The sequence below is a fragment of the Danio rerio genome, chromosome 21 (genome assembly GCF_049306965.1).
Source record: "Danio rerio strain Tuebingen ecotype United States chromosome 21, GRCz12tu, whole genome shotgun sequence".
Lineage (NCBI taxonomy): Eukaryota > Metazoa > Chordata > Actinopteri > Cypriniformes > Danionidae > Danio > Danio rerio.
Window position 1 is genome coordinate 23,276,125 of NC_133196.1, and position 11,350 is coordinate 23,287,474.

The 11,350-nt window shown below is 33.3% G+C and overlaps 3 protein-coding genes across 6 annotated transcripts; 1 reads left to right on the top strand and 2 right to left on the bottom strand.

Annotated features, from left to right (window-relative positions):
* The first annotated feature begins 272 nt into the window (after positions 1-272).
* Positions 273-4,370, top strand: neu3.5 (sialidase 3 (membrane sialidase), tandem duplicate 5). Of its 3 annotated transcripts, XR_012396433.1 has the most exons (4): positions 273-344; positions 645-907; positions 1,058-2,965; positions 4,079-4,370. XR_012396433.1 is itself a non-coding variant. In XM_005161128.5 (3 exons), the coding sequence occupies exons 2-3, from the start codon at positions 656-658 to the stop codon at positions 2,000-2,002; spliced, it is 1,197 nt and encodes a 398-aa protein (XP_005161185.1). In that variant the 5' UTR covers positions 273-344; positions 645-655; the 3' UTR covers positions 2,003-4,370.
* Positions 2,554-6,966, bottom strand: wdr73 (WD repeat domain 73). 2 transcript variants are annotated; one of them, XR_012396542.1, is made up of 8 exons: positions 6,770-6,934; positions 6,531-6,598; positions 6,341-6,426; positions 6,173-6,261; positions 4,977-5,041; positions 4,412-4,569; positions 3,958-4,326; positions 2,554-2,937 (listed from the first exon to the last, which is right to left on the bottom strand). XR_012396542.1 is itself a non-coding variant. In NM_001017646.2 (8 exons), exons 1-8 carry the CDS (start codon positions 6,820-6,822, stop codon positions 2,699-2,701), a joined length of 1,131 nt encoding a protein of 376 aa, NP_001017646.2. In that variant the 5' UTR covers positions 6,823-6,966; the 3' UTR covers positions 2,559-2,698. The 2 variants fall into 2 exon arrangements, 1 of the variants encoding a protein (NP_001017646.2); NM_001017646.2 differs by having other exon boundaries at positions 2,559-2,937; positions 4,408-4,569; positions 6,770-6,966.
* Positions 6,967-9,210: 2,244 nt separating this feature from the next.
* defbl2 (defensin, beta-like 2) lies at positions 9,211-11,007 on the bottom strand. The gene is made up of 3 exons (NM_001081554.2): positions 10,921-11,007; positions 10,614-10,731; positions 9,211-9,867 (listed from the first exon to the last, which is right to left on the bottom strand). Exons 1-3 carry the CDS (start codon positions 10,976-10,978, stop codon positions 9,846-9,848), a joined length of 198 nt encoding a protein of 65 aa, NP_001075023.2. The 5' UTR covers positions 10,979-11,007; the 3' UTR covers positions 9,211-9,845.
* Positions 11,008-11,350: the final 343 nt, after the last annotated feature.

Genomic DNA, 11,350 nt, shown 5'->3' on the forward strand with positions numbered 1-11,350 from the left:
ATTGTTGGATTTCAGTGAGAGACACTAGAGGGAATTTTAATTACTAATATTAATAGAGTTTTGAATTTGAGAGTTTGAGTTTACATTCTGTGTTACAGTACTGTAATTTTGTGAATTAAAATGGGTTAATAATTGAAAAACGAAAAAAGAGTATTTGCTGGAACAAAGGGTAAAATGAGCTGATTTTTAAAAGTGTAATGACCAAATTTGGTCAATTTCCTCTGTCGCTATATTTAATACTATAAATAAAGGAAGCACAGTCTGGGTGGGTCACATTACAAGGGGCTCGAGCAGTCAACTTTCAGGGAAACTCGACTGTTGCTGCTACAGGAAGGATCGTATCTGTGAGTATTACATCTGGTAGTTTACTGACTAATTTTCAATAGAATAAATTGATTTGTAGAAGATCTTAATTTGTATTATTCTGCAAGTTGAGTTGCAAGTTAATTAACCTTTTAATTAAATTAGAAATTAATTTAAGTATTAATGATTAATTTAAAGCTTTTAGTGTATGCTGTAGATGGTTGATGAGCATGACCAGCTTTGATCAAGGCAACTCAATGTCATTAATATGTTTTTAATGTGATATAAGTGTATATATGCCACAGTGTTACTGATACTTTAACTATTCATTCTGTTAATAGGGTAAAATATAATGATGGGTTGCTGTTGCCTGTCACGCCATTCATCAAGCTATTCAGCTCCTCCCGAAATATCAATATTATTCAAACAGGAACTGCCTCAATGTAAAAAACAAGTGACCTACAGGATTCCAGCTCTCATATATATCAGTGATAAACAAACCTTCCTTGCCTTTGCTGAAAGGCGGAAAACCCCAAGTGACACAGATGCAGAATTGCTTGTGATGAAAAAAGGATTGTGGAAGAATGACAATAATCCAGTTAAGGTACATCAGAATCATTCAGTTTTTTTTTCTCAGTTCCTTTAGCTACTTAACAATTTTGTAGATTTGTGGATTTACTCAATCTGAAATTAATTTGATTGTGAAAAGCATGACTGAGTCATTATTTCATGTTTTTTTAATTTTTTATTGAAGTGGGTCAGTGGTCAACAGGTGTTTACGTCAGCTTGTCTCCCAAACCACCGCAGCATGAATCCATGTCCGGTCTATGAGAGAAAGTCCAAAACCCTCTTTCTGTTTTTCATTTGTGTCCCTGTTGGGGTCTCTGAACAGCAACAAAAAAATGAGAAAAAGAATCAGGCACGCCTTTGTTACATAACCAGTAAGGACACTGGTGAAACCTGGAGTGCTGTTACTGATTTAACAGCAGATGTGATCGGTGAGCAGGAGAAGAACTGGGCCACCTTTGCTGTTGGACCAGGACATGGAATTCAGATGAAGAGTGGGAGACTGATTATCCCAGCGTACACATATTTTTTCACCTCAGAAAATCCACCCACATCGCATGCATTTGCAATCTACAGTGATGATAAAGGGAGCACTTGGCATATCGGAAAGTGTATGAATGGTCTACCTTCAAATGAATGTCAGATGGCTGAGATCATCGATGATGAAGGCAACAGTAAACTTTACTGCAATGCTCGAAGCACAATTCACTACAGGGTCCAGGCTCTAAGTGAAAGTAAAGGAACAGATTTTGACACGTCTTCATCTGTAAATAAACTGATAGAGACTGGAAATGGTTGCCAAGGAAGCGTGTTGAGTTTTACCCCTGATCAAGCATCTGAAAAAACATGGCTGCTATACTGCCACCCAACCAATGCAACCAATCGATTAACCCTTGGCGTATACTTAAATAAATGCGCGAGTGACTTGTCTGGATGGGGTAATCCTGTGATTCTGCATGAGGGTCCAAGTGGATACAGTGATCTGACTCAATGTGGGGATGGAAAACACTTTGCCTGTCTCATGGAATGTGGAGAGAAAAGTGAGCTTGAAGGAATAGGCTTTATCCTGTTTGAACAGAAAGATGACAAGGCCGAAAAATTACAAATTACCAAATTTACTAAACAGAATTGATTAAATTACAGCTAAAACAGCACATGTAATCACAAATGTGACATTAAACCATTAAAATAATCAAAATATTAACATGATATAGAATTTCATTCAAGAGTTTGAACTCAGATTTGACTTATATAGACCAGCCAATTTATATAACCACTTTAGGTCTTTCTCCATATTATTATAACATATATATTTTGACGGATAAAAAAAAAACTCATTTTCACATTGAGACATTATCAGGTGCCTCAGAATGTCAAAAAGACAATAGAAATGTGTTTTTTAAAATCCAAAGAGTGAGACTAGTCTTATAAGCGACAACAAGACTGTATCAGTATCAATAATAAAAATAAAACACTGCAGTATTCATTTCTGAATGATTGCAAGTTTTGAAATAATGGGGTGAACCAATGATCCAGTGGTTCCCTCTTAAAGTGACCTATTTACTTCATTCCTGAATGTCACACCCATTTTAATGAATCAATAACTCTTCCAAGAAATGATCTAAAATCATTTGCTGATGGATTTCACCAAACAGAAACAACAAAGTATAATAATAACTACTATTGTCAAAACTCAAAGACAGAGTTATTTATTAATTCTTGGTTTGCAAACATTGTACTCAGGCTGTAAATTACTTCACAAAATCTTTAAAAAGACAAAAATCCATCTTGTATCATTACACAATAGTTTTTTTTCTACTGATCAAGATCATCTGTCAGTGATTTTGTCCACCCAGTCCCACACATGCAGAGATCCATCTGTAGCTGCTGAGAGAAGAGTTTTTGGTCGAGATGGATGCCAAGAATGAGCGGTGACCACAGCTGGGAAAGTGCTGGATTTTGCTTCCTGTGACATTTCATGACCTCGGTGTGAAAAAATTGGCTGAGGACTCGATGATTCAGTGCTCCAATTGTTCGTGTTGTAGATGTGAACTGTTCCATCGAACCCTTCCCAACAGAAAACATATTGTCATCAGTGAGTAACAAGAGATTCATATTTGTAAATATTACTAAATCCAAATACCTTTCTAAATTTTAAAACACACTAATGTGTAATCATTTTAAATAATAATAAAAAATGGGGATTGCAAACAGCTTGTTAAAGCAAACTTTTTAAAAAAGTTGGCTTCATCTGGTAGTGTTGTTTACAAGTAAGTAAACAATTACACAACATTTTTAATTCATTTCTTTTGTAGCAGGAATTGAGATGAGTAAAGCACAGTGTCAAGGAGCTTTATTCACCTTATTCTCTGCATACGAGTGAGCGCAGCCATTTGAAGATTTCCGGTCTCATTCACTTCCATTCATTTTTAGACATTTACAACAGCAAGTTTTGCTGCTTGATGTTGCGAACTGATATTTTCTTAATGAATTATTCTTTTTTTTTCTGTATAATCATGCAAACACTTGTTTGTAGAGCGTTTTCTGTTCCTAGCATTTCTTTCATAAACAACGGAAGTTGAATCGGTAGTTCTAAAACAATCGCAAAAACGAACGCACTTCCGCATTGACAATTAAGGTCAATAGCACAAATTTAAAATGTAAATCTATTTAGAAACAACACAATTGAAAAGCTGTTTGTTTAACACAAACCACTATATATAATGCTAAATAAATAAATATGAAGTTAATGAATTGAAATGCTATATTACAGAGCTTATACAAACATCCACACAGCTATTATCAGATACTATCTTAAACAGCTGCATTCTCACTGCTGTAATTTTATTTGCATGTTTATTTAGTTTTTGAGCGGATATGAATGGGATATATTTACATATTACATATATAAAGAGCTATCTCAACAGAAAGTGTCTGGATGTTTGCTATCCATAAACTGCTGTTAAGGTTATTCAAACTTGTTCTAAACGCTAAATACAGAATGCTTTACTGCAAATAAAATATTAAAAGACTAAAAGTGTATGTTCCTTATATGAAAAAGCAAAAATGTATGCATTTTCTACTGACCTGACACAGACAGACATTTGTCGAGAACGGGGGCCCAAGAAATGTTCATAAAGTGGTTCTTTGATGCACTTTGTGGGACCTTTATTTGAGTTTGACAAAAAGGACTCTTTAAATCTCTTAGATCAGAGAGAAGCATGTGACCGGAAGAAGACAGTCTTGCTACTTTACAACAGGAAGGTTCTGACTGAGAGCTGTCACTCCTCAGCCCAAATGACCAGCGCAAACCACTGTTACTCTCTTCCAGAGGATAATGACAAGTCGAGGGATCTCTCGTGTCACCAAGGAGTAAAGCACCATTGGTTGAACAGATGAGGAACACAAAAGCATTCACAAACTGTAAGCCACTCACTGAATCTGAGGACTCTTTTCCTAAAAAATAAAAAATAATAAAGAATTTGAAAAGAGCTATAAAAGTGGCTTTTATTTATAAGTATTTTTTTCTGATATTACCTACTGTATGCAGAACTCGTCCTGTTGCAATCTCTGTCAGCTGTATGTCACTTATACAAGAACCATGAAGAACTGTTGGACTGTCTGTGAATCCAGGTGTTATTTTACTGCCTTTTGCTGATGGGCTCTTGAGGTTTATGACTCTGGTCATTTTTATAACATCTGTTGAAAAATCAGGTTAAATTTGAAATGGTCCATGAATAGAAAAATCCAGTATTGCTTAAAAACTAATTTTTAAAAATCTGATAACATTTTAAAATAAGAAAATATTTTTGCCCATTTCTTGACGACAGGTCAATGTAAAATATTCAGGGTTTTTACATCTTAAATATTTTTAAAAATCATCTATTTATTAGCTATCTACATGTACAGTTAAAGTCAGAATAATTATATTATTTTTTTCCAGATTTTAAGGTTTGAAAACATGGAATATTTCATATTGGCCTATACTGTCATTTTCTATAAATAAATGCTTAATGATAAAGTTTTTTTTTTTAATTATTATTATTACATGACACGTAGTTTGTGGTAATTATCAATTTACTCAAAACATAAATTGAAATTCCTACCACTGTCATCACCTCCAATGTCCCAAATCTGCAGTGTATTAGAATTTCCACTAGTGACCAAACACCTGTAAAAGAACAGCTGATATTATGTAAAGAAATAGAAAAAACTCTGGGCTGGGGTGAAAACAGTGCTAAATGTGATTAATTTAATAAAATAAGTTTCATATGCACGAAGCAAAACAGATCTGAAAAAAAGAACATAGAAAAACATTCACAATAACTTTACTGCTGTTGACAATTATTTTCATCAGTGACTACATTTACATGGACATCAGTGATCAAACTATTTGCCTTAATCTGAACACGACAATAACATAATTAAGGTGTTTATATGAGTTTCTTTTTAATGTTCCTGTCATGATCCTGTTTTACACGTTACAGCACATAATTCGATTAATTGTGTCACCACGCTATTCACATATCCTCTGGAGTTTCATGTAATTTCGGGTGTTTCATCTTTAATTTGTCGACTTTAACTGCAGTTTGGCACTATCACTTTCATTCAGAAACATTTCATGCATGCCCTCCATGACAAACAAGAGAGTAGTTTTAATGAAATTTAATATCACACACCATATGGGGAAAAAACCTCAGCATTTGATGCAGGTGTCTGAGGTCTTTCACTCTCAGTAGGTGCAGAGAGTAGTGTCAAACAAACATGTGTGTGTAGACTATCCTGTTGCAAAATACGGTGAAAAACCTAAATGACAGTAATCGTTTGATCAAGGTGTTTACATGTCTGTACTGCACTTTAATAATGCGACTTATATCGGCATACTCCACGTGTCTTAATTTGATTTCTATTTAGTTCGATTACAAGCTAATCGGAATATGGTAATCAGAAATCGCTGTTTAAATAGTAGACTCCTAATCTAAGTATTTTATAAATCGTATTAAAATCAGATTATTGGTGTTCATGTAAACATACTCAATGAGTAGCTAGGTTACGATGAATAACGTTGATAAGTGTTACCAAATAATCCATTAGCACATGTCATTAAAGAGACAAATGAAAATGTACTGTTAATTTAAATAACCAAGATTAGCAGCCTTTTTTTTTTTTTTTTTTTTTAAAGAGACTTTAAAGAATATTTTTAACTGAAAAAGATTTATATGACCAGGTTAATGCACACCAATAACCAGCACTTTGAAAGTAAATATCTCCATTTTTGAACAAACCCAAATCCAGCCATTACCTTGTTCCTGGGATATGTATCAAACACTCGACAGGTTCCTCTGAAAAGCCACCATGCTTTACCTTGAAGTCTCTTTCTGCACAAAGACCCTAAAATAGTGACCAACACATAGTTAAATGAAATGAAAAACATATTTAAAAAATGTACGAGAATAGAATTTCTTCCTACTTGATTGTCTCCTGCATATAACTTTAGAGGTAGAAGTAACTCTAAAATTTCACTTCTCGCTCCGGTGTATCCTGCTACACAAATACCTGCAAAAAAGAGGGGGAATAAATGCCTTTATAATTTTTTTCTTTTCTTTTTTTGATTAAAATTTTATTCAATTTTATTTTAATGATCTTCAGAGATGCTTTACTTTTGTCACCCATCCACTCAATTACTTTTGTCGGATGTTCGAGTTGAAACAGATGCAGGTCTCTGTATCTGAAATCAAAAATTAACCGAGTTACTGGTGCCCAAAATGCTGCTAAAGTAGGAAAAACATTAGTGTTGAAACAAAAAATATTTATATGAAGGAAACACTATGAATGTTGAAACACAGCCAATATGTTAACATTAGGTGACCAAATGCAAGTTTACTGCTGTCAGACTCACGCGTTTAGAGACTCCATAAACCAGTCGTCAGATTCATCAGAGGAGATGTCCATGCTAAATAGTTCGTTTACTTATTAAAGCATAGAATTATGATAATACATAAACGCACAGCTTTTATTCATCGTACATTAAAAAAGGGAAATATTTCCGGGGACATTTTCTTCTGTTCTTCTGATGTGTTTTAAACGACTTAAGTTGAGTTGGCGCCACCTGGCTGCTCGATGTAAATATGTTGCTCGTTTCGCATCCTCCTCTTCAGGGCATTATTTAGAACATTTCTGTCATACAGTGAAGAAAAAAATAATAATAAAATAACCCAAAATTCTTATTTAAAATGCGCACAAGCTTTGGGAAATTGTAACATAGAAGGTTTTTCATCAGCCTGTCAGGAAAGGCATAAGGCTTTAAGAGAGAGTTAATTCATTCAAAAATGAAACTTTCTCTGACTGTGAAAACAAACTTTTCTTCATCTTTTGACATATAAGAAGTAGTATTATGAAACATAATGTAAGTTTCAGAAATCAATTCTCTCGTTATTCTAAAATTTTGGTCATTAAGCCATTCATTTTTCTTTTTTTTTTTTTTACCTGTAAGTTATTTGTCCTTGCTTTTTGTTAGGCTGTGTAGATACATTAGTTCTTTTTTTTAACCTTTCCTTTCCAAACACACACAAAAAAAAAAAAAAAAAAAAAAAAAAAAAAAAAAATATATATATATATATATATATATATATATATATATATATATATATATATATATATATATATATATAAGTGATTTATAGATGTATATTTCATACCCATAATGTGCCATAATAGCCCTACCATAAATTTAATCTAGTCGTTTGTAGCCTACTTGTTTTTCATTTTCTCTTTTGTTTTGTTTTCTCTGTTATTATATATTTGTTGTTTTGTTTTCCCATATGTACTACTTTATCTTGAATGAAAAGTAGACAACTCACTATTTTAATTCTTACAAGCAAATATGCATGCAATTATGACTTACACTGAGAATGTTGTAAGCAAGATTGCCTACATTGTTGCCTTTTAAATCTTGCCCACAAATAATATGTAGAAAGTAAATAATGACATTATGCTACTAGGAACAGCATAGATATGGCTCTGAAGAAAAAAGACACTGTGCAGTGCCTTGTGGAAAATAATGGAAAAACCGTATTTACACTGCCCTCCTTCTGATCCCAAAATTAGGAAAAACAATTATTTTTAGTGACATTCCTAGACCAATTAGAAAGACGAAGTAGGGCGTCACAGTGACGCAGTGGGTAGCACGATCGTCTCACAGCAAGAAGGTTGCTGGTTTGAACCCCGGCTGGGTCAGTTGGCATTTCTGTGTGGAGTTTGCATGTTCTTCTCGTGTTTGCGTAGGTTGCTTCCGGGTGCTCTGGTTTCCCCCACAGTCGAAAGACATGCACTATAGGTGAACTGAGTAAGCTTAATTGGCCTTGTGTGTGAATGCAAGAATGCGTTCCCAGTGTTGAGTTGCGGCTGGAAAGGCATCCACTGCATAAAACATATGCTGGATAAGTTGGAGGTTCATTTAACTGTGCCGACCCCTGATTAATAAAGGGACTAAGCCGAAAAGAAAATGAATTACTAGGCACAGTCCAATGACGGGTCTTTACAAAGATTGCAAGATGATGATGTGCCAACTATTGAATCTGACAGTAATGTTGCACCAGTGTGTGTAACTGTTAAAAAATGTTGTCAATTTTCAAAAAAACTAAAAGGGCAAAAATCAAACCAACATTGTAAACTAGTCGTCTTTCTCTCAACTCTCAAATTCAGATCTGTTAATCAGCTATTTTGTTGATTCTACATAGCTTACATTTAATTGATGAAATATTAAAGAAAATCAGTATACAATACTTTATTAATTTTAATATGAAGGTATTAATAATATTTTTACTAAGGCAATATTTATGCCGTATTTTAGCTTGTGCCCTATATAGTTAACTGTCCTGAAGGACCTGGAGGGCTTTTTGCCTGAGGCTGTGGATTAATGATATGTGCAGTTTATTGCACAGATCAATTATTTTGCTTCTTAAGACCTTTGTGTATTATCTAGAGCAGAAGTGCTCAACCTAATTTCTGGAGATCTACCTTCCAGCAAAGTTTAGCTCCAACTCCAAACACCACTAAACCAACTGAATCTGAACATGCACTTGCTAATTAAAGACAGGTGTGTTTGATCAAGGTTGCAGCTGAAGTCTGCAGCACTCCTGATCTAGAGCCTTGGGTATTCATTTTGTTTTACCTTAAAGGTGCATATTAGTATCTAAGTGCATAATTTTAGTGCCTTTCTTAAGAATGCCACTCCAGTTATGATCTTTTTGACCTTGCTTATAATATAAGCACAATGTTAAATGTGTATTGTGTCAGATAACAACATATTTGAGCGCATAGTAAATGACAACTGACTAGTTGTAAACCACAGATCCCGGTTTATTGTGTCTTTTAAAGAAAAGAAAGTAAATAACTGAAACAAAAAAGTTTGGGATAGACGACATGAGTAAAAGCAGTTGGCTAACATTTCATTTACAAAAGCAGCATTCCACAACAGCTATTTAGGTCAGACTCTTCATTGGACGTGTTATTGTCTAGTGGATTTACAATGCAGAGCAAAGCCGGCTTCACTTAAACCAGACCATCCTTTGACTTTCATAAACACAGACTGAATAGAGTTAATGTTGGAAATGTGTGGCATGCCTCTCGTGAAAAAGAACCATGTATTAATTGTAATCCAGGATTTACAACGGTGACATGCTTTAGCAGGCCCATCAGCTTTATGTTTTATGCTAAAATACTGTGCCCTTGTGTAACTGCGCTGTCCCACACCTCATTACTTCATCTGCTTTGTATTTTGAATCTTACATGCTTCGGATTAATCACTTAGGACATTATTGTACAAGAACACTCTTTTTCATTTCTTTGAAAGAATTCTTTGATATTTCCCCCAATATTAACAATGAATAAAGATAAATAGCGACATCTAAATAAACATATTGGACTATAATGTCATTCTTCTGATGATGTCCTTTTAAGCCAATCAATTTTCGCTAAAACCGCACAGCACAGCATCTGTAAATAATAGATAAACCATTGTTAGGAATGATGAGATATGATGAAGAAAAGGTGTATAATTTAGTAAATGCTGTTATTTATTTATTTATTTATTTATTGTTTTTTGCTCATGAGATGATCCTGAGGGGTAAAAGGTTTCCACAAAAAAAGCTATTTTTAACATTGATTTACTATTATTATTATTATTATTATTATTATTATTATTATTATTATTATTATCATTGTTGTTGTTATGTGACCCAAGCCTCTGAGGGATCATGAGGCATGATGATAAATTCAGCTTTGGAGTCAAATGAATACATTTAGATTTTGTAATATGTTAAAAAACATATTTATAATTTTATAAAAATTTCACAATATTTAAGTTTTTACAGCATTTACATTAAGAAACAAAACTACAGCATTTTAAAGAGCATAAGGGGCTTCTTTAACAAACAAATTGAAAACTAAACTGGAAATTATTGAACTACTGAAAGTGTGTGTGTGTGTCTATATATATATATATATATATATATATATATATATATATATATATATATATATATATATATATATATATATATATATATACATATACATACATACACACACACACACACACACACACACACACACACACACACACACACATATATATATATATATATATATATAATTATATAATTATATATAATTTAAGAAAATATTTTTGTATAAAAAATGTTCTATATATACATATTTATTGTTGTTTTGTATTAACATACCTGTATCTTCTTGGACAACCATGGTGAGCAACAATATATTCTTGATCAAAACAGAAGCGCCGACAGAGTCCTCCGTACCCACACGTCCAATTCTGAATCTGTACTTCAGCATTATGCACTAAAAAAATTGTAAACAAAATGACTAAAGTACTGTTGTGTATTTAAATGTTAAACATGAATGTTAGTATTTACCATGTTAATACTGCAACTGGTTAAAAAAATACAGACTTGGTTTTCTTAATTCATATTAATTGTTCATTATGCACAAACAAACACTCAATCAAAACCCAAAGCCCAAATCTCCTACCATTCCCTGCAAAAAGTGCAAGCAATGTAATGAAGATAATCATGCCAAGTTTCTTCATTGTTTTACAGTCTTTGACTCTTAGGCTGTGTTGATGGCACTGCTGATGTTTCATTTATAGCTTTGAGGCCAATGGGAGGAGTCCAGTGGATCTGGATCTGAATAAACTGCACATATTTATATTAAAAAAAGAGAAATCTTAAAGGGAAACTGATTTATAGCCTGGAAAAGCTGCTTGTATTAAATTTATCAGAGTTTGCTATTGATTTATATCATCTTAAAATAATTGTTAGGAACATGACCACATTGTTTTACGATGTTTTTGACACATTACACATAATTTGAGAAAATGCTTTGAATTTTTTTTTAAAACTCAACGATACACTCTTTGCATTTTGCAGATTACTACCCTTTCCACTGAATTAAAATTGCA

Bases quoted from the DNA above. Each gene is read 5' to 3' on its own strand.
- neu3.5 (XM_005161128.5), top strand. From the start codon at position 656: ATGATGGGTTGCTGTTGCCTGTCACGCCATTCATCAAGCTATTCAGCT. The intron at 908-1,057 runs GTACATCAGAAT...TTTTTATTGAAG, and splicing joins ATGACAATAATCCAGTTAAG to TGGGTCAGTGGTCAACAGGT.
- wdr73 (NM_001017646.2), bottom strand. From the start codon at position 6,822: ATGGACATCTCCTCTGATGAATCTGACGACTGGTTTATGGAGTCTCTA. The intron at 6,599-6,769 runs GTGAGTCTGACA...TTTTGATTTCAG, and splicing joins TTTATGGAGTCTCTAAACGC to ATACAGAGACCTGCATCTGT. The intron at 4,570-4,976 runs GTAGGAATTTCA...ATTTTTCAACAG, and splicing joins CATTGGAGGTGATGACAGTG to ATGTTATAAAAATGACCAGA.
- defbl2 (NM_001081554.2), bottom strand. From the start codon at position 10,978: ATGAAGAAACTTGGCATGATTATCTTCATTACATTGCTTGCACTTTTT. The intron at 10,732-10,920 runs GTAGGAGATTTG...CAATTTTTTTAG, and splicing joins TGCACTTTTTGCAGGGAATG to TGCATAATGCTGAAGTACAG. The intron at 9,868-10,613 runs GTATGTTAATAC...TATTATTTACAG, and splicing joins GGTTGTCCAAGAAGATACAG to ATGCTGTGCTGTGCGGTTTT.